This window comes from Lycorma delicatula, chromosome 6 (genome assembly GCF_047948215.1).
Source record: "Lycorma delicatula isolate Av1 chromosome 6, ASM4794821v1, whole genome shotgun sequence".
Taxonomy (NCBI): Eukaryota; Metazoa; Arthropoda; class Insecta; order Hemiptera; family Fulgoridae; genus Lycorma; species Lycorma delicatula.
In genome coordinates this window covers 32,731,890-32,755,720 of record NC_134460.1, presented here as the reverse complement: position 1 = coordinate 32,755,720, position 23,831 = coordinate 32,731,890, and the positions used below count along the sequence as shown (strand labels likewise).

The window sequence follows — 23,831 nt, the reverse complement described above, 5'->3', positions numbered from 1 at the left end:
AGCTTCAAAATCCTTAACATTTTTAGCTGTTTTTTAACACAGCTCTAACCCCAGTAATTTCCTTTCTTATTCCCAAAACACAAATACAATTTTAGATAAATTGTTCAAATTTATCTACTGTTCAGAGGTGAATGGGATTTTATTAGATATTTGGTGTCGTGAGAATGGTAGATTATTTCTATGATGAAGTCTGAAATAACAATACTGGAGATCTAATAAAATTCCAGACTTGATTGACAGTACCAAATTGATATTGGTTTTTCCTATGAAAACTAAAGAATGCATTCCACTGTGCCATTTAAGGGGATTCTAGTATACTTGTTTTATAGTACATTAAATAAAAGTAGACATTTTTCAAGGGAAGTTTGTTCTATAAAAGTCAGTAACTTAAATGTTTAGGGATGAAGGGTGCTTTTTTGAACATTTCTTAATCATATTATTCTTTGATATGTAAAAAAAAACAAGCATAATTAAATTTCCTTAAGTCCAACCATTATCAATATCATTCAATCTTCTCATGAGAAAAAAAGCTTCTAAAATAAATTTCATGACTGTAGGTTAGACTCTTTTTGAGGTACAAAGCAAGACCACACAATATTCTGTGACAAAGTTTTTAACATCTGTAATATACATTTAAAAATCCAAGTAGGTGATTTTTAGTCTGATGTTAATACTTTTTCTCTTTTAACAGCTATGAATGAAAAAAGCTATTTAGTACTTATCTGTGGGGCACAAAATCAAGCCAGTACAATTGTTTTAAATAATTTAAAAAAATAAATATAACTTCTAATGAACTTTTGGAGTTAATTATCAGCTCCTTCTTTGGTGGCAATTCCAGTACCATTATTATTAAGTTCCTATTTTAAAGAGGTTAGAAAATCTCTTGATTATATTAGCAAAATAATGTATTAAGTATACATGGCAATGGTTCATTCAGTACATGAGATCTTGATTTTTATGGCGTGTAAATTTTTTTATTAATATTTTCCATCAAGTAGTTTGTGTGATATAACTCCTAAAAATCTGCCTGATGAAGTAAAGCAGTGTTAAATTACAAAAATGGTATAACCTATAACAATTTGTTGGTTTACATTATCAGTACTGGTTTTTCTCATGACAGAGCATGCTAAGCGTCTAAGGTACCAATCAGTCTTTTTCTTTGAGAATAATGATATCACTATGCAGCCTGTCCATGTGATAAATAAAAGGAAAGTCAATTGTAGTGCTGAATATCTCCTGTTTTTAATAATGAGCTTGACTAACTTATTTGTGACTTCATATTTGTCTTTGTGAAAATGTTACAGTAAAGCATTTTTCCGTATATGTCCCTAACATGTGAACTTATTATTCTTGGGAATGACTACATAATTTTCATTATGAAAATATTGTGACTCACGCCAGGTTGCCTACAATTATTTTGTTATGTTATGACTAACCATTGTTATCGTACTTTTTTTTAACCTCCGGTACCACCATTAGGTATTGCTTCAGAGCATGAGATGAATGACAAATAGCGTGTGAAAATGCCATGCTTGACTGGGATTTGAACTCGGGACCTCCGGATGAATGGCTGAGACAAGTGTTATGATACTTGATATATATCTTTAAAAGTATCAATTAATGCAGTTGCTTAAAACTAGTAGTAAAACAGTTCAAAATGATTACCACTGAAATAAATACTATTAATAGTAATCTGTTAGCACTAACAAAAAACGATACAAAAATTGGTGCATTAGAAACATAGTTGAAATAGATGAATGTACTTAGCAAAAGAAAATCCAACCATGGACAAACAATAAAAAACTTGTTCAGTGGCAATTAATGATATTGATAGAAAAAGTAGAAAATCTTTTATTGCTATTAATAGAAAAAAAGATTAACAATTATTTTAAGTGACATCAAAAAATATACAGCAAGGAATGTTATTGATGTAATATGGAGGAACTTCAGTTGCACAAAATGATGTATATACTCGTATTCAAATGTAAATCATTCATGTAATTTTGTTGCTTACAACCGTGACATGTTCCTACCTAAAATACAGAAAGCCACTGGGCAAAAAAAAAAAAAATGCAATTAGATATGAAGAATGGATCAAATGTTACTGGCTATGTTTGAAATATGTATCATATCTAAAATAGATTTAGAGGAACATGTTCTCTTCAAATAATGAAATTATAAATATAAATAGTAATTTTAATCTAATTACAAGTTTTACAAAAATTTTAATTAACTTATTGAAAACAGAATTTACTATATTGTATTTTATTTTAAGCAGCTATGAAATACTCAACTGAAGTTGGAATATTAACAGTTAATTAGCTGCATAAGGCATTTAGAAGAAAGTTTCATTAACTAGGTCATTTTTTGAAAACCTTAAACATAATATTGATGTACTTGTATAAATTAAAATTAAATTTAAAAAATATCTTATTTTGACAATTTAAACAAGAATTGAGATTTTAAAGGAAGAAAAAGAACAAAGTGCTAATGAATCAATGTCTTCTCCATGGGAATAACAAATCAATAAATTCTAATTTTTCCTTTTACATAACTCAATAGTTTATTTTTATATGCTATTATAAGCTGAAGTTGTGTCACTTGAACACTTCTTCAAAATTCTGCATATCTTTTCATGTCACTGTATTTAATAAATATTATATGCTAATTAATTCTGAACTTTATATATTCTACTACTTTTTATAGCAGATCATTCTTTCCATTAACAAAGTACAATAACTAACTCTGTTTGGGGGGGGGGGGGGTCAGGGCTTGGCTTGGATAAGATGATACTCTATCACAACTCCATTCAGTTTGATTCCAAAACATCTTACAGAGTAAGTTCTTGAAGACTGTAAAGTAAAATGCTAATGGCCAAATGATGGAGCTGGCTTAACAAACTCCTAGTTAAATCTTGGCCAAATATATATACAAATATTATTAATATATTACATTATAGATATAAAACATACAAGTATTTTATATATATATATTGTATGTTTTATAGCCTAGTAAACATTTAGTTAAACAAAAAAAATTATCATTTACTACTGAGATCTTCAAACATAAATACTTGCCAATAACAACTAAGTTATTTAAATCAATGTCAAAAAAAAAAAAATAAAAAATTAAACATAGCCTCAGCCGTTAGCATCTTACTTTATTTCATTCTTCAATTAATAGAAGGCTATTTCCATTCAAATCTGTATAAAAGAACTGACTTTACTAGGATTTGGACTTAGAACTCTTGGTACCTAGCTCTTTGGAATTATTAAATTATAAGTATAAAGATAGCATTCCACAGATAGCACTTTTGTGCACACATTGGCACTGGATCACAGGCTATCTCTTAAAACAAAAACTAAAATTCGTAAATTTGGCATTTAGTTCATTTCAATATTCCACGCCTCAATTTTCTAGTCTTCACTTATGAATAAAGTTGAGGGAATACTTTGAATTTTGAGTAAACACTATAATTTTAAAGTAGGATATTCGCTTGTTCAAATTGCTTACTTATTTCTCCGTTCAGTTAAGAGAGATGGCTGCTTTTAAGCATATCTGTCGTAAAGTGTTAGAAACAACGAAGAAATATAAATCCGTCCTAAAGTAAAGAGTTATTAAGGTTTGTATTCAAGAGTTGATTTTTTGTGATAATCTTTTGACAAACACTGATGAAACTAGAAATGGTGCACTGAGCTGAAGAGAAAGATTAAAGTGTTTCTACGTTGTGTTAGTGACCCTGGTTATCAAAGTAGAGTGGCAGAAGATTTTTGTCTACATCGTAACAAAATCTGTAAAATATTTAATTCCGTTTTGGATCACATTCTGCAGAAAACAGATGAGTGTATAAAATTCCTGTTAACGCACAAGCTAACTGGGAAGATGGTTTCTGAATATTTACGGTCATCGGTGCTCTCAAATGGATACCTGTAAAAATAATGAAGCCACACCGTATCTTTGCTGACGAATACATAAATCGGAAGGGTTATGCTAGTATTAACGTACAAGTAACATGAATTTAAGATTCACTAGCATAAATGCACACTGGCCGGGGAGTGTATATGACAGAATTTGGAGATAAAGTGCAGTATAATAAAAAATGTCAAGTTTAACGGCAGGTTCTGCTTATTAGATGACAGCGGTTATAGTATATCTCCATGGCTTACACTCTTTCCACTACCGATAAATGGACAACAGGTATGATTAAATTTTTTATATTCCAAGGGGAGGGTAATTATAGAAAAAATATTTTGTAATAAAAAATGAGGTTGCCGATAAAGGGTATCTACAGAAAAAAATCCTGAGAACAACAGTATTGCACAATGTTGCCAAATATTCAAGTGACAATTTGGAAAAACCAGATAAATAAATAAACATTAGTCCAGTTTATATTGTGTTCAGTGAAGATATTTGGATAGCGTTTTTGTGTGGTCATATTGCTACTCATTGTTTTTCAAAAATCCTTTGTGATATATTATCTTTTGTTTTATTTTTGTTCGTGTGTTATTAGTGTGATTTGTTATGGCAGAATTTAAATCTGTAGTTAAGAAAAAAAAAGGGGTCAAGCATGTGAAATTATCAATGTTTATGATTTTAAGAAAACAGAAGCTCTAAAAGCAGGTATATTAACTGACTACAAACATACAGTTGGCATTCAAAAATGTGAAGAAAGAACTGCTGCTGCTTGTGAGGTATCAAGAACACAGGTTCATAAACTCAGAAGAGAATAAAAGACATGATTCTCAATCAACATTCCAATCATGTTCTTTCAGCACGCCAAAAAAGTATAAACAACGTTCGAAACCTGTCAGTGGACAGGACAGTTTTGATTTAGTTACAAGCACAGTTAATGAATTTTTTCAAAGAAGAATCAATTACCTACTTTCAAATAGTGTAAAACTGAAAATTTTTAATTGAGAAATCTGCTATCAGGTGGAAGAGAATTGAATATTTGCAGGGAATGGCAAGTATAGACAAAGCAATGCTACAATTGTTTATTTGGATGAAATGTATGTTTCAAGTTCGCATTGTTCAACTAAGTTGTGGTCTGATGGTATTGTTGAGGGACTTAATGTGCCAATTAACAAATATGACCGTTTAATAGTAATTCATGCTGGAGGAGAAACTAGTTTTATTCTGAATGCATTACTAACTTGGAAAGCCAGTTCGAAAAGTGGTGACTACCATGGCAACATTAATACAAATAATTTCATGAAATGGGCGTGTAAAAAACTGATTCTAAATCTTCCACCAATGTCAGTAGTAGTAGTTGATATCGCCCCTTATCACAATACAGGTATTAATAAAGCGCCAAATTCTAACTCCAGAAGAAAGGATATGACTGACTGGCTGGAAAAAACCCATTTCTGTATAGTTAAAAAAAAACTGAAACCACAGTTATATGAATTAGTAAAGTTACATAAAACTAAAGTACAAAAATATCACTTGGATGAACTTTTGAAAAACATGGGCATTGTGTTCTTAGACTCCCACTGTACCATCCTGATTTGAATCTGATACATGTGGTGAGTCATAACGCAACATTTTTCACAAATGTTGAAAAATTAACTATGAAGAAAATTAATTCCATGAATGAAGATGACTGGAAATTCTATGGTGAGAATGTAAAACAAATATTGAGAGTATGAAAAACTGTAACCACTTATAGATGAAATGACAGAATGTTATATGTGTAGATGCTGATAGTGAAAGTGAAAATGAAAGCAACATTGATAGCGATGATGTTGAACTTTCTAGAAGTTTGAACTAGATGCATGAAGAAAATTCAAGTAAGCCTTTGTTTATTATTAAAAATTAATAATTTAGTACAAATAAAGCTTTTACAATAATTAATTATGTATTGTTTATAATTAGTAAATGCAAATATGTACGATTTGATATGTGGAGTTGATGTTTTCAGGCTACGTGGTAATACATAGTCTGCTCATGACATCACAAGCTCATACACTGGCTGGGCCAAGTACAAATGAATACTCGTCTGACCATCTTTTCTTTTAAGTTCTTACACAAGAGCGATTCATCTGTAAATAAGTTTAAATTAGAATGGAATTGGTTAGAGTGTGTACAAGTAAGTGTAAAGTAAACTTCATGAGAGAAGTATCAAGTTTTATGAATATAATAAAAGGGGAAAAACAATATAAAGAAAACTTTCAGAGTAATAAACATTGGTGAATTACAAAGAAGCGACACCAACAGAAAATTATGATGGAGGGACCTGAAATTCCTATAACCCTTTCCACCTCTAAACTGTCCTCTTAAACTCTAGCTAGCCACTTTTTCTTTGATCTCTTCTCACTTAGTTTCAAATTTAACTTTTCCACATTACATTTTTTAATTTCTTCAATCTTTCTCTTATTATGTCCAAACAATCTGAGTTACTCTCCTGACGCTGTCCGACACAGTTTCTGTGTTCATGAGCGTTCTTACTTGTACATTTCATCCACAATCCTTCTTTGTCTTGCCTATCATTCTTGTAGGAAATTTCTTTTTCCTAATTCCTTCTCATTTACCTTCCTCCTGTCTTCTTATAAATGAAACCTCTCCACCCTAAGTTGGAATTACATGTATCTTGAATAAAACTAAAAAGGTTTTATTTCCTAACTACATCCGCTTAAGATAAAAATTTCATACTTCCACCCTCTGCAACCTCATTATACAAAAGCTCATAACTTCTTATAAAGTAAATAACTTTATCTCATATTTTAGTATTCTTTTTTGTTAACTTTTATTTCTGGTTATCACAAATGTCTAACTTTTTTCTTTACTTACTTTCACATCTAAAGTTGCAATCCTTTCATTTCAAACATTAAACGTCTCTGAAATCTGCTTTCACTTTTACAATAAACAGCTATGCTATTACATTCTTTTCTTCAGCTAGTCTTGCCTTCAACTCTTTAAAATTACATCAGTTGTTATTATAAACAAAAAGGTGACGGTACACTCTACACTCACTTGTTACAAGCCAGTTATATCAAACCATTATTCGATTACTTTTATGAAAGCAAAATTATTAACAATTACAACACAAAATTAAACTTTAAACTATAAGTAATTAAGAGAAATTATTTATTTTGTCAACAATAATATCAAGCAGAGTTTTAGCCGAACAAATAAAGTAGAATTGTTATAATGAGCAGTTTATAACGCAATAGGATTATTAATTAATTTTTAATTTTAGCTGCAAATACAAAAAATAAAAATAATAATAAAAAAAAAATAAATAAATAGAACAAAATAATTTAGCAATTTTATTTAACATATATTTCCCTTGGACCAATAGTAAATATGCTTATACCAAACTAAATGAAGGTAACAAAAAGTATTTAAAAAATATATATATTTTATAAAATATAATAAAACTAATTATAATCATAATAACAAAATTAAAAGTATGGAAAACAAATCATGTTTTCATAATTTATTAATCTTTGATATGCAAATATTCTTAGGTTTCTTCAGCTCAGGTCTAAAGAAAGAATGTATGTATGTATGTAATATATAAATTCCATGATTTAATAAAAATAGTAAAATTAAAAAAATAATAAAACTAATTTATAAATCTGTACAACAAATAATACATTTCAGAAAAATAATTATAATAAATATTCACAAAGGAAATAAATGATTAAATATATAAAGTAAAATTGGCAATAATATAATAATGTGATTATTAATGGCGAGGATTAACATAAAAAAGGCAAAAAAAATGGAAGTACTAACTATATAATATATAAAAAAAAAAATAAAAACATGCAAACAAATAATTAAAATTGATTATTAAAAAAAGGCAATGACACAAACAATTAAATAAATATCTTTTTTTATTATTTTTTACAATAATAATAAACCCATGACACACAATATTGGGGAAAAAATTCACAACACGCTAAACACAACAGCCTCACAAAATATGACACAATATTAATAGCAATAAAATTAGCTTTTTCCTCACATTTTTATATAATAAATGATAATTTATTATATATTTTAATTGGCAAACATTACCAATGATTTAATTATATATTAACTACAGTATAACGTACATCTAATATTTCTTACAAAATTTATGGTTTAAAATTAATCACAGTTCGGCAAATTGTACATAAAAAAATTATCTAACAAATAACATTTAAGGAATATAGAATATTTTCATTTATCTGTTAAAAGTACTATAAACAAAACCTAATAATAATAATAAAACAGTATTATAACAATCAGGCATAACATTGATGGTGATTGATTTAACAGTCAATGCTTCTAAAGAAAAAAAAAACAATAATGAAATTTACATTCAAATTTTCAAAACTTGCACTGAAAATTTATTTACAAGAAGGATTTGTAAATTATTCCACTATTAATGTTAATAACAATAAAAGTTGACAAACGAAAGGCAAGAAAAATATTTATGAACTTTAAAAATTATAATGAATAAAATACCATAGACCTTAATCTACTTCAAAGAACAAAATGCAAAATAGTTCAGTTTGAAATAAAATAAATTATTGTTACAGCTGAATACAAAACATATAAGTAAAAAATTTTTTATCATTAAGAATGTTTAACAAATGAACAATTAAAAATTCTAAGCCGCTTAAAAATAGTCTCTGCAAGTTCTCTATAATCACATCTCTGAAGATTATCTTTTTGTATCAGGAAATAGTGTAGTGTATGAGTGTATGTAATCAGGTTTATGTCACAATGGAGAGCCTTTAATTACAGATCAGTTTTCCTACACTTAAGTTCAAGATAGTGCAATATCTTGTCCCTAAAGGACATGAAGTCAAATATAAAACCTGAATCTGATAGAATGAACCCTCCACTAATCCAAGAATAATCAATTGATAGATCATATTTCTTCAAATAATGATTTAAGCCATTAAGGGCATTCAGTGTGAATAACCACATTAAATTTATACAAAATTACATGATTGTACAAGTAACATCCTTCTAAATGAATTTGTAGCAATTATTAATGTAAATGTTAAATATCTTCGCCATAATTATAGTAAAAGGGCTTCTATCCTGTTTTGTATAGAAGAGTGACAGAATTTATGTTGATACTGGCAACGATGGAGCAGTTTATATCTAAGCATATATCTAGGTGGTTAGTCAGCTTGATACCTCAATCTACTGCTCCAATAATATAAATTTGCTAGGTTATCATATTTTCACACTTTAAAAAAAAAGATTAGTTCAATGAGAAATTTAAAAAATATCAAGCCAAATTACCTTTTTCATTTCAACTAAAAAATAAATATATCTTAAATATCTTTACACATTTTCCAATTTAATACTTAAAAAAAAAAATTGTAATCACTACGGTTTTCAAAATTTATATAAGAAAAATTTGGTTAGGAAATAATAATAGTGATCAATAATGGGCAGTCTCAGGCATATCACTGGATGAGCAAGAGATCGTGCTGCCGGGACCTGGTGTCAGAGGAGGATCGCATTAGTGGTTCTCTTAGGCGTCAGGAATGCATTTGGGAGTATGCCTTGGCATATGATAAACAAAGCCCTAGGAGAGAAACATCAGTGAATACTTGCGTTGCCTAATTAATGGTTAGTTATCTTCCTGATAAGACAGGTAAAAACCAATACAGAAGATGGAGAGGTGTTGTTTGACGTGTATGGCAGGGTTCCACAGGGGTTGGTTCTGGGGCCACTCCTGTGGAACCTTGCCTTTGACGGCACGTTGCAGTTAGGCTTCCACGGTGACGCTGAATTGATAGCTTATGTCGACCACCTGGCTCTCCTGGTCACCAGAAGTTGAAGGGTTGCGAATTTAGCAGTTAGACAAATAGACAAGTGGTTAAAGCCAAAAGGCCTGAACCTAGCTCCAGCCAAAACATCTGCGATAGTAATCGCCGGGAGAAGGCGACTCACAGACATGTCAGTTAAAATTAGTCACCAACATATCCAAGTTGAGGTATGTAAAATATCTGTGTGTGGTTGGAGTCAAGCCTGTACAATAAGCGCATCAAGGTTACTGAGACTGCTGCTAAACTAAGTCGGCTCATGAGTAACCACCACGGACCGTATTCTGGCAGTAAGCTATTATATTTTATGTGGCTCCAGCCTGTGTTAAAGCTTTCCAGAAGAAGAAGAATGTAGATATTGATAATCCAAAGGCGTGTGGTGATTAGTGTGGCAGTCTCCTGTAGGACTGTCTAGGAGTGCTATTGAAGTGAATACAGGTATTCCACCAGTAAAACTGAGGCTTCAGATGTTAACTTGTGTATACAACGGCATGTCTAAGACTGAAGCTAAACATGTCTTACTAGATGAATGGCAGGATGAGTGGAATACCTCCACAATGGGAGAATGGACAAGGTGAATAATACCATGAGTACATGACTGAGCGCAGTGAGGCTTGGGGAGGTTGGCTTCTACCTTTCCCAACTTTTAACTGGACATGGGGATTTTGAAGCCTACCTCCATCGCTTTGGTAAGAAGGATTCCTCTGACTGTAGGTACTGTAGTATGTTAGACACACCTGAACATACTATTTTTCATTGTAATAGGTGGGACGTTGTTCTACAGGGTTTGGGGCTGAGTTGGCTCACCCCTGCACTGACCTGTGAATATATGCTAACTGGAAGGAGACAGTGGGAGTTGTGAAGTTAACTACGCAGATTCTTAAGACTAAATATTGGGATGGCGTTTAATACATAGAGACTTCGAGGGTAGCCTTGCTCTGGAGAAGGCGGCTCGCTGAGGTGGGCCGTCATTGTTGAGGGACTGAGACCCCTCCTACTGGGAGACAAAAGACCGTAGTCCTGGCTGGAGCCCTCCCTCACAGGAGGGAACCAGTTAGAGGCAAGGCAACATAAAAAGGACAGAGTCCCAGCCAGCAGGGGGATCCTCTGTGGGGCACGGCATAGCTGGATCTTTAACATAAATTGATTACATGTCTGATAACCAAAACAATACATAAACATTTCTGAACAATGCTTAACATGAAGATTGTATCAATGAATTATAAAAAAAATTCTGGAAATATAAAATTACTTCCATTAAATCCCAAATTTAGTTAATCTTGTTAAAAATATAGTTTTGTTTAATTTTTGTTTGATACACACTTGTATTCTGGTAAGGAAAATGAAATGAAAAAAATATAAAGCCTTTATACATTGAACTATATATGGGAATGGCATCAACTGATGCCACTACCAAAAAATTGCATCTGTATGGAAAAATAAACATTACTTCATGGTATAAGAAATTATGATTAATGATTTATGAAATAAGATTTAATATAACTTATTTTTTAGATAAGAAAATCCTTCTCATAAAAAAAGTTTAATTATTAACCAATTTATATAAAAAAAGTCTTCCAACCGGTAAGTATTTAACATAATTTTTGTTACTGTTAAATAACACTTACTGATAGACACATAACCATTAATATGTACAGTATGGTTAATACTTACCAAGATTAATATTGTATCAAAATTACGATAAGACATAATTAAAAAAGAAAAGAAGAAACTAATCAATCAAAACAAAGTTCACTTATAAGACATTTTAATAAATCAATAAAAATTCTTCACTATAAAAAATCCACAGACAAAATAACAAAATATAACAAAAATTATATCTATCACAAAACAAACCAGACAATCAAATAAGAATTATAATAAAAAATTTAGCAAAAAAAATTATATATATTATAAAATTATTAATTACATATATAAATATATAACTCAAATAATTCATGTATATATAATAAATGTACTGTAACAATACTATAATAATTATAACCTAGATTTTTATTAAACACAACCCATTTTCATATCATGAAAAACAAAACATAAATGAAAGAAATATGTTACATTATATAAATTATGTAACTGTAATATACATTAATAAATCTATATACTTACATTTATATATATATATATTACAATAATTCCCATTGCACGATATATTTTTTTAAAAGAATATGTATATATTTTAATAAAATATTTTATAGCAAAAATAAAAAAAATAAAAATTAATAAATATTAAAGAACACATCTTTTTAATATGTTGGATTCCCTAGAAAATAATAATTGTCAATAAATTCTTTTAATAAAAAGAAATTATATTAAGAGAGGAAAAATTTAATTTTATTCTGAAGTTTTGCTTCAAAGCACAGGTATTAAAATAATTAATAACATATATTGTGTATAGTCTTTAAACAATTCTAATTAGTCTATTGATAAACTGCCAAACAATATCTTAATCAGTTCAACTAAGGTAATAATTGTGCCTCATCTTACACTGATCACTACTATAAACTTATGCCCTAAGATAAACATTCATCAATAACATGGGCATAAAAAAAAACTACATCTTAAGTGTATTTCTGACTACATGTTGGGTTGAATCTGGATCATAAAGCATCTCCTAACAATAGATCATAAATCACAAATCTAGTGATGGATTTAAAATTGTTAAAAGAGATAAACAATTAATTTATTCTTCAGTATCAAAGCGACTGATAATAAATTAGATTATTATTTATTATAAAGAGTATAATGATTTATCAGAATTATGTCAAATAAATCAATAACAAATTTTCTCAAAGATGATTAACAGATCTAAGTATCAAATGAGCGAGTGATGAATGTTCAAGTTAGTCAACTTTACTACTTATTCAAAATTTATATTATTTTAAAGAATTAATTAATACAGAATATGTTGTTCCTAATTATTCTCAACACAATTAAATGCAAGAGATGCTCTTGTTAAGCAGAGCAACTCAATTCCTGTTAAGCTGAGCAACTCTGATTACCCACTTAATGCAAACAGAATACTTGTATTCAATTTAGCAAACAGATTTGTATCAGAGGGCAAGGGATTGAATTTTGAGTTTATCCTTGGCTTAAGCAATTGTAAACCAGATCAGGTAAAATTTGCATTGTTTCAGGAAGATGGTGTCAAGTTGACATCAACAATTTGCTTAAGCAGTTCCTTAACTTCGACACTTGGAAAAATTTAAGTGTTAGCTACAACATACAACAACAGGAGTAGGGTGCCTTGAGCCAATTACTAAAAAAATTAGATATACAAATTAGTAAAAGCAAAGAAAGATGGAAAATTAAATAAAATTAATAAAAGAAATTATAACTGGACAGCCCTGCCGACTAAGGTTAATGGAATGAGGAATATTAATGGATTACAAGAAAAGAAAATGAAACCAACTACAAAATAAAAATAACATTTTTGATGCTGGTAATCAGCATAGTAAAAGAATTGCAAATGTTAAGGTAATAAGTCAAGATGTTGGAGGCGGAGGGCTAATGAAATAAAGGAGACGGGGCAGCACCAGCGGGCTCAAGATAAACATTTTTAGAAACCATTATACCTGCAAGTATAAGAGGAAAGAGACTATTAAACAAATATTATTTAGAACAAGACAAATAATCGTTACTTAAATCAATAAAATAATCATAAAAAAAATATATATATATAAAACTGTACTCTAAAATAATGCAGTAATAAAACAAAAAAAATAATTAATAAAAGGTTATTTTATAATAACAGAATAAAGGCACTTCAAAAACTGTTTTTACACATTAATCTTCTTTAAAAAAAAAAGATGCATAAATGCACTGTACTAAACAACCACTTATATTATCGAAAACTGTCACATATATTCTTTAATGAGAATCCAACACAAAAGGAAGACATAAAATATTTCAAAATTTATTTTAATTTTTTCTGTATAAAATATTATTAAAAAATAATGTGGAATAAAAAATATATATTATATTAAATATCTTCCTATAACAAACTATACTGATACAGCTTGAAATACAAAGATTTGTTTATTTATTTATTGGACCTTAAACATTGATACTAGATATGTTCCTCTTTTACTACAGTAAAATAAAAATTGCAAAAACAAACTAAAAGATAAAAAAAGTTAATTTACAAACTTACACTATTTAAATAAAAATTGCCATAATAACTGCCTACTTGAATAAAAATTAATAAATACTAAAAGTAGGCTATTATTATTATTATCTAAATCTCCATTTATTTTTACAGAAAACATTTATAGACTATACTAACATAAAATTTTTATATAATAAAAACAATATATTATATATACTTAAATTACATATTAATTCAAAACACTTGACTTATCTTAAAACTAAAACAAAACACAAAAAAGAAACAAAAACAAGAACTCACAGATTATATTTAATCCTTCATAACTTTTATTAAAGGATGAAAAATATCACATATTAAGTTGATAAATTCTATGTCTTTTATTATTAATTAACTATTAAATAAAAAAAAATTGTTTTAATTTATTAATAATTTACATTAAATATGATTTGGCACTCGTAAGTAATAGTATAGATAGTATTCACCTTAAACGAACTAATTCAAATAATTAATTAAACAATTTACAAGAAAAAAAGTAAGCATATAAACTTACTTCAACGCTCGTGTTTAAAATACAGCCATATAAATCATAGTTTTTATTTGTTTACTATTACACTTTTTAAAATTGAACCCTTAAACAATATAGTCAAACCACATTTGTAGTGAATATAGGATATCTATTTATTCAATCAGACAATATTTAGTATTTTCCTGCCACATGTGCAAACACTGAATAGTGATCTTGCTTAAAGGTCATTACAACATCGTCTCAGTTACAGTGACAGGGCAAATACTTTATCGTTTCTTCTTTGAGAATGACATGAGGAAGAATCACAGAATTTTTTTGCTACAGTTTCTTTAAAATTAGTAATAAAAAAAAAATGGAGTCGGCAAAATTTTATAAAAAGTAAAGAATAAAATTTTTAAATCTTGTTAATTGATGAAGGATTATCTATATTAATTTGTTGTAAAATGAAAACTGCAATGAATATTGAAATTATTTTGAAATGGACACACAAATTATTGATCGAGGTAAACTTTTAATCACTGATCCCACAGATGTTCATTGTGAACATGAATTCAATAAAGAAATCTTTGATGATCTTTACAGCTTTCATTATTCATACAAAAAATAAATGAGAACTTGTTTATCAGTTCATTATATCTGATGACAGTTCACGAGTCTATGGAATTAATATTTATAAAGTCAAGAATTGCTGGAATGGGTTTACATATAAAGTACATGGAGTGCATTTTAGAAACAAATTTTGTTTTTTTTTCAAGCCTAATCAGATAAGTGTGAAATTATATAAAACCAATGTTGTGATTAAACATTATGTTATTAATCGGGTCTAATATGGTTGTAATCTAGGAAAATTCTTCCTAAACTATATACATCCTGAATCATTTTTTTTTTTCACAATTTGTTGGATATATTTAGGACATTAATATACATACACATATAAGCACTATTTTTCATAATTTCTAGTTAGTTATGTTTGTGTAATGCTGCACTACACTGAAAATTATAACCTATAAAGTGAAAAAATCATGAAAATAAAAATAAAAAAAGAAATGGGAAAATTAAAAAAAAGAAAATAGATATTTAAATATTGATAAAACATGGATAAATAAAAGAAAAATTTCAATTTTTTTTCTTGTTGTAATTTATAATATTCACATATTTTTTCTTAGATCAGACAATTTAGGAAGTAGACAAGCTGCATATTCATGGATGCAAAGAGTTAAAGTAACTGAAGATTAAATAATTAGTTTTTTTTATATAAAACATAAATAGTATAAACAGAATATTTATTCATGCAGATGGACCTGTAGTTACACACCTTAAGAATAATATAACAACTTTACCAATCAGCAAGCAGGTAAAAACAATGTTATTATATAAAAATTTATAAATGCTGTTATTTGTATTAAAAATATTTTACTTCAACCAGTAAACTCTTCAATTCAGTAGCTTCATGATTCTAGAACATAGTGAGACAGCTTTGAGGAAGTGTTGCTATTTGAAAATGTAAACTTACACTGGTAACAGAGTCATTTAAATTCAATTTCAGGTAGTTTTGTTGAACTTGGACCCAAGTTCCACAGTATTATGTTAACAGATCAGTGATGAAATCAATTGATCAGCAAGATGTAATAAAATAAAACAAATACTAGACTCTACAACAATAAATTATACAATAACCAAACCAAAAAAATAGAGCACCAAGTAAGATCAGACATAACAAAAAAATTAACATTTTTAATAATTTAGCGGACATATTAAAATGATTTCAACAAATACTAACTTTTTAGAAAAAAAAAAAATTTCTGATGAAATAAACTAAAAATATTAACCAATAATGCTATATACACTCATAAATATATATTTATTCTAAATTACGTATGACAAATCTTACTTTCTAATGTCAAAACAAAAATTCTACCGAGCAGAAAGTCATTTTATTAAAATCAAAAATTATTGTTTCTCGCTAAGAAAGATTTGCACATGTGAATGTGTATAAACACACATACAGACAATACACGTGGATTGGAATGGTAATATACTTAGCAAAGGATTATTTCAAATAATAAATTATAAATTTTTAAACACAATATATTACTATTGTAATATTAGTTACAATGTATTAATATTGTAGTGATATATTTAGATACATTAAATCATCCTATTTAATGACAAAATCTGATACATATATCAGTTCATTGATATTCTAATACATAACATATCTCTAATTATGTAATATTATATATACATTATCTTAACAATACTTATTGTAATAACAATAATAATAAAATATATTTTAATTACAATTATCTATACCATAAAAAAATAATGTTTATATTCATTTTAAATAATTATAATAATAAATGTTAGCCAAGCGAAACAGAGAGACAGTAAGAGAGGCTCCAAAATGCACACGCAAGACAAAGATGAAGTATATACCTACAGTCATCTCTCACCACCAATGGTGTTGTCTTCATCTTTGTCAGATAAGAGTGACTGATTCAAGGAGAAGTCAGCTGGTTTTTGTTCCCATCAGTTTGACCATCTTCCCAACTGTCTCCTCTTTCAGACTTAACGTCACTTGACCGAGCTATAATAACCGCTTAAAAATGTAATAGACTTCAGAAAGTCATTGGCTTATTTCCAACAGGACTTTTTTAATGAAAAATCTAAGGAAGTAATATAAAATCTGTATATAACACGGTTATTTCCTATTACAATATAAGGTAAACAAGCATTAAATCATTGTACACAGTTATTTATACTCATTTAAATATTATCAATGATTGGATTCTATTCTAAATTTACAAAAAACTACAATTTGTATATATTTTTAATTTTGAGGTTTAATAAGTTTTTCATTTTCTCTTTAAAACATATATAAATTGAAATGTAGAATACTGTTGAGAGCAATTAAACAAACATATACAAAAAATAATTTAATATTTTTATGAAGAATAATCTATAATAGAATGTATGGTAAATGAAATTACAGGCATAAAATATTATAAAATAAAAAAAAATATTGTAAATTAAGTAAAAATATTCATTCTATTATAATTCACTACACAATATAATCCCAACACATACATTTTAAGCTTTTGGTTACAAACATTTTTCAAAAATAAACATAAATTAAAATTTCAAATAGAGTGAGAATAGACTTTCTTTCAGTTTTTATAAACATAAAACAGCGGAATAATGATGAAAAAAGGATATGAATAATGAACAATGGAAACCTAATTAATGATTTTGCCATTAAATAACAAGTTAAAGTTTAAAATAATTCCAGTCAATAGCAAACTAATTTTAATATAAATAATTGTTAATGTAAAATCACACTGAATGAAATTTGAATGTTCAAAATAATGCTACATAAATAATACTAATTGTACTTTTCAAATATCACTTATTAAAAAGTTTTTTTTTCAACAGGCTGGATAATATATTTTATTAATACAGTATAAATTGATGAATTTGGAATTAATAACAAAACCATGAACTTACTGCATACTGAAAAAAATAGCCACACTCTGAGCACAGTAAAAAAGTACCTGTATCGTACCATGTAGACAGCTTACCATCACACAAGAACAGCAACCAGTTCTACCTGTCAAATTTTACTCCTGTATGGGTACAATTTGCTTTATTTTTAACTTTTTGCTATTGTTAGAAATAATTTCAACTGCAACTGCATTGTCATATACCAACTGAATTTACTAATTTTTTGACACCATTCATTTGAGGGTCTTATTTTCATCAATGATATTCTATTTAATTATTTATGCAATATTCATTTTATTTAATGATACTTAAGTATCAAATTAACATTTTACTACAAAATTAATATTTTTAGTTTTTAATTTTTATGACAAGCCTAAAAGAATGGTATTAAGTAAAAATTTAAATCTATGCAGGCAATATAAATAAAAAAGTTATCCTTTTTTTTAAGAAATGTGAATGATTATCTCAAATTTAAAAACCAATTTAACAGTAGTATATGAATTAAAAAAACATTCTCAGAACAAATGTAATTAAACTAAGCACTTGAATTCAATATTAATTTTTAGAATACTGCATTTGATCAGTTAAAGAATTTGATCATTTGATCAGTTAAAGAACTGATTCAATAAGAATAAATGAAAGATAAAAAAAACTGACTTGCAATACAACTATTTAACTGAAAAAACCGATTGATCCTAAAAATTAATACTTAATTTTACAGATTACATGCTAAATAAATATTGTAAACTATTAGGAAATATATTTTTAAGTAAAAAATAATAATAAATGTATATATACAGCACCATTTAAAATCACCAATGAAAACAATACGAAACAAAGCTACTCTTTGCGAGTACCTTTCAAGTGAGTTTCATCCAAAAGGCATTCCTCAGCTCAGATTTGAATATTTTAAATTATGCAATTTTGACATCCTATATCATTTTAAAATCATTTCTGTTGGAATAATAATAAGAAAGGTCTAAGTTTCAGTTATAAAATTGGGTAAATATACCCCTTTTTATGAAAAGACTACCAAAGTACAAACTAATATAAAAATAAATATAATGAAAAAAAAAACAAAATTCTGATTGTGACAAGTTTAAAAGAAACAGACTTTTGTAAGACTTAGGGCAAATGTTGGATAACTAAATTCTTTAAATAAGCAAGTGTAAACAAAAATCCATTTGCCTTAAAGGTCTTCAGCCTAATGTAATGTACAGAAACTAATATATATTTACTTCTTTGTCGGTCACTAACACAAGAAAAACACTAGTAACCTTACTGTTAAAAAAAGTGATTAAAATATTACTTAAATAAAAAAACATTGTGTTGATCTGAACAACTGTTTTACTTGTTATCAAAGTAATTCCATTTTAAAAAATGCATAAATTTTTTGAACTTTTTAATAACACTATACATTAATGCCATGAAATTTCTTATATCAGGAATTAATACAAACATTTTTCCTTTCATAAATAATCCACTTAAGACATACTTTTAAACTAAATATCTGGAAATATAGTTTCAGATCAATGTTGCAGTTCATCCCTTAGATATTTCAAGAGTATATCTGAGGCTCAGTTTTCTGTTCTAAGAGATTAGCAACCTTTTCAGAACACAGTCAAATAGTATTTGACCTCAGTGTAAACCAAGACTGAATCTGATGCATGTATTGCTTACAAGTATTCTTAGTATCTATGAGTTAGAAAGAACATAAATGAATATTATATACATCAGAATCAACTTTTGCACATCATACTATTGATATTGAAATAGACATATAAACATTAATCACGAAATCTAAAAAATTTAATAGAACAATAAAAGCCACAAATTCAACATACTTTGAAAAATATATTATTAATAATATATAATAAATGAAAAACAACATAGAACATATATACTTTTTGACTACATATGAAACAAGTTTCTTAACCGGTTTAAAAACAGCATCATTAACGACAGAACCATAATCAATGAGAAAGGAACTGAATTATAGTTCTGGAAGATGTTTTGAAAGCAAATTTTATTTATTTAAAAACTGAATCATTTAATTTATAAAAGTGAAACAATTTTGTGTTGATATATCATAATTATAATTTAACTGCTATCAACCAGTATTAAAAATGCCACCCTAATCATATATCTTGCCTGAACTGGGCTTTAACCCAAATCCTGGATAAGATATGAGAGGGATAATTTCTTAGGTACTGAATTATCTACATGAAATTTTTATTATTATTAAACTTTTTAAGCATATATTTCTAAGTACAATATATTTATTCATGTTTTTAGTTATATACATTAAATGATAATGGTTGGGAGAAGACCGCTTTTGCATCTACATTGTTGTTTCTTAAATAGTGGAAAAATGACAATGATCCATGTAAATCTGGAAAACTGAACAGGAAGAAAGAACCAGTCTGAACCAAGCACTTCTTATATATGCAGATTGTGCGTATGTGTATGTATAAATGTAATATATATGATTTTTATCATGTGGGATAAGACCAAATGAAAAAAAAAATACAAAAAATAATGTACAAACTTGATTTTTTCATAAAGAAAACAGGCAAGGATTAAAGGATTTTTATAATTATTACAGCAAGAAATAAAATATTTATATATAAAAAAAGTAATTGATAAGAAAGGGTTTGAATAGGAACCGATGTACAAAACTGGAAATATATAAACAGATAAGAACAGTGTTAGTTTTTCCAAACAATAAATACTGTTTGGCTATTAATAGTTTTGGCTGTGCAAATTCAGTCAAATTTTCTTGTCAGTGATGCTTAAATTTTTGATTACATCTACAAAATCCAAAATGTCTATGATAAATAGAGGAAATAGATATTATATATGATAAACATATTTAATCTAATATTATGAAGTCAGTTTAGTTTATTTACAGTAATAACAAATACGATATGAAACATGTTGATTAACTGAGTAAAAAATATGGCATTTTGAATTTGTTAATACGATTAGATAATTAAATGGGTGATAAAATACTGATTTAAGGTTTGGCAGGATACTTGCATAATCATTTTTACATTCAATTATTTAGTAACTATTTTGTACATAATGAGAAATTTTATTTTAAAAAATGCGATGAAAAAGCTGCAATAGTTCAAATTAATAAAAGAAAATGTAACCAGACAGTTCACAAATCTGGCATGCATGTGCACAGTTATTTTTCCAACTGCAGATTTAAACTTGATATGCCATTCATTATTTACACGGATGAAAAATTACCAGTACGTTCATCTTCACGATCAAAACATTACTTGATGACTGAATTTTTACCATTATTATTATAATATTAAAAAGTCATTATGCCTTCATATGCTATCATCATGTATATAATTGATTTAGGTGGTACTACACCCATAGATAAGTCAGATTTTAAAAATATGTAACATTCACAATGTAATAAATGATAACTGGAAGCTTACAGAAATTAAATGCTCATAATACAATTCATTCTTTGACTACAACTGAGCGATAAAGTGCTCTGGGAAATAATCTAAAAAAAACCCTAAAACTTAATTTATAGGTTAAAAATTTATTGTAATTTTTGTTAAAGAATGAAAGAAATACGACACGATTATAACTATTAATTAAAAGATGCAAGATGTATAAATACTTAAAAAATATTTACATACAATCAATTATGTTATGATTTACAAAAATGTTTACGATAACAAAAAAATTATCAAAATATAAATAATATAATCTATTTCATTCATTACTTATTTATAACTAGTCAAAGATTTTATAAATATGATATTAAAAAAAATTAAATAATTCCACATTCGATTAATTTATACTGCAAAAAAATGTAACAATATTTAAAATTGAAACATAATAATATGTTTTGAATAACAGCAAAATATACAGCTTTAATAATACTGTATACAATATAAATACATGAACCGATTTAAATATCCCAGAAGGAAAGTTTATTACATAAAAACTCCATTATCAAATAAGGCTTTTTATTATAATTTTGTTTCTTTTGTATGCAAAATGAAACAGACTGGAAACATTATACATCGCAGTTAAATTATTAATTTAGAGTATTTGTACTTTAAAAATGATGCGATCAAATAATAGCGATAAGAAGAAGGAAATACTGTCATTGCTGTAAGATCCTGTGGATAATTGCAGGAAAAACCACACAATCAATTTTAAAACAGCATGTAAACTGAATTTTAATTCTTAAGGAATCTGGAGTATGACTGGATAAGCAAGGAATTTTTATAATACATGTAGCAAAATAATTCCATCAAAATCCCACCTTCTCGTATTTCTATGAGTATAAGGTGGGAGAAACTCTTTATCACCTTCGTAAAGCTTCATTACCTTCATCCTCCCTTCCCCCAGCTCCTTTTTTAATATCTTCTCTTGTTTCTCATTGATCTTTGCGCACTTTTTTCTTGCTGTTGCTCTTTTTTGACGTTTTAGGTTCTTTCCATTTTTCTGGGCAGGCATCTGAATTAGTAGAATTAATTAGTAACATTCAAAAACACTGATAAATGTATCAAACAATCAAAATAATTTATTATTTTAATAAAGTTAATCTTTTTAAGATTTATCATTCCTCTGTATTGTTAAATTATATTTTAAATTCTATTATTATAAACCACCTAAAACAGACTACTATAGTCCATGAATATAGGATAATTAGAAAAATATTATATATATAAAAACAAACAAAACTTCAATTAGATAAACTATCAGACAGTGCTGAGGGAGATAGTGTTATAAAAGCTGCAACAGATAGCAGCACTCATATAATAAATTAATATGAAATTTTCATTATTTTAGTATTATTAATTTTTAATGTGCAGTTTAATTAACAATTACGCAATCATGATTGTGGATGCGGGATCCTGTGAAAATACTTTCAAGGCAAAATTAAGATAAGATATGTCTTGTCTCAACATTCTGAACTAGGCGATTAATATAAATAGAATTTAAAATATACAATAATTAATAGACTACTTTACTATTTTTCCATAAATATTGGTTTGTGTAGCGAGGCCAATGGAATGGGAATTTTCTTCTTACTACTGGCATGACTGGAGTTTGTGTAAGCAGGTCGTAAGCATGCCTATACATATACCAAAATTTATGTATGAAAATTTTTAACTAATCAGTTAAGGCAATTTGGTAGATCACCTGGTTTCAACAAGATGGTGTGATGGCTTGTTTTGCTCATGTATTTACTGCTGCAATGCAACAGTTATTTGGAAATCATGTCATCTTAAGAAATGGAAAATGGATGGCCAGTACATGATCACTGGATTTAAATGCACGTGAATATTTATTGTGGGGGTTTCTTTTTAAAAGTAGTCTACAACAACTACATCTTGAATTACCAATGAAATTTAAAGAACATCAACGAAGAGATCACAAACATTACAGTTTAAATATATTGAGAAAGTTGTGAGAAACTTCAAGAATGTATATTCACAAGAAGTGACATTTGAAGGATTTATTAAGTTGTAATGGTTAAAAGGTAGTTTAATGGCATATTCTGTACTTAAATCTGATGTAAAAAGATTAATTAAATAAAATTTTTTCTAAGTTTTCATTATTCCTCTTAAATTTTCCCATTTTTTTAACTCAACCTGCATCTTATCTACATAAAAATTGGTAAAGCACAAGTTTAGTAGTTTAAATATATTGCAGTTCTGCTAGATTAAATACTTAAAAAATATTTTTAATGATTTTTATGCGAGTGTGGATGTATATGTACAAACGTTTAACCATTTGAAATTTAAAAAAAACTGGTTGATTACGTGGTAGAGTTACTTTGACTTGTTAATTAAAGATATATGTATATAAATTAAAGAGGATAAAGTTTCTAATGACTGCGAATAGTATTATATAA

At 27.6% G+C, this 23,831-nt stretch overlaps 1 protein-coding gene across 1 annotated transcript in view; it reads right to left on the bottom strand.

Moving 5' to 3' along the window:
• Positions 1–7,823: 7,823 nt before the first annotated feature.
• The window catches only part of LOC142326832 (uncharacterized), a 65,612-nt gene continuing 49,604 nt past the window's right edge, over positions 7,824–23,831 (bottom strand). Inside the window, exon 7 of the mRNA XM_075369557.1 lies at positions 7,824–22,426. Coding sequence (XP_075225672.1) covers positions 22,347–22,426 — 80 coding nt within the window. The 3' untranslated portion in view covers positions 7,824–22,346. The remainder of the gene's footprint in view (positions 22,427–23,831) is intronic.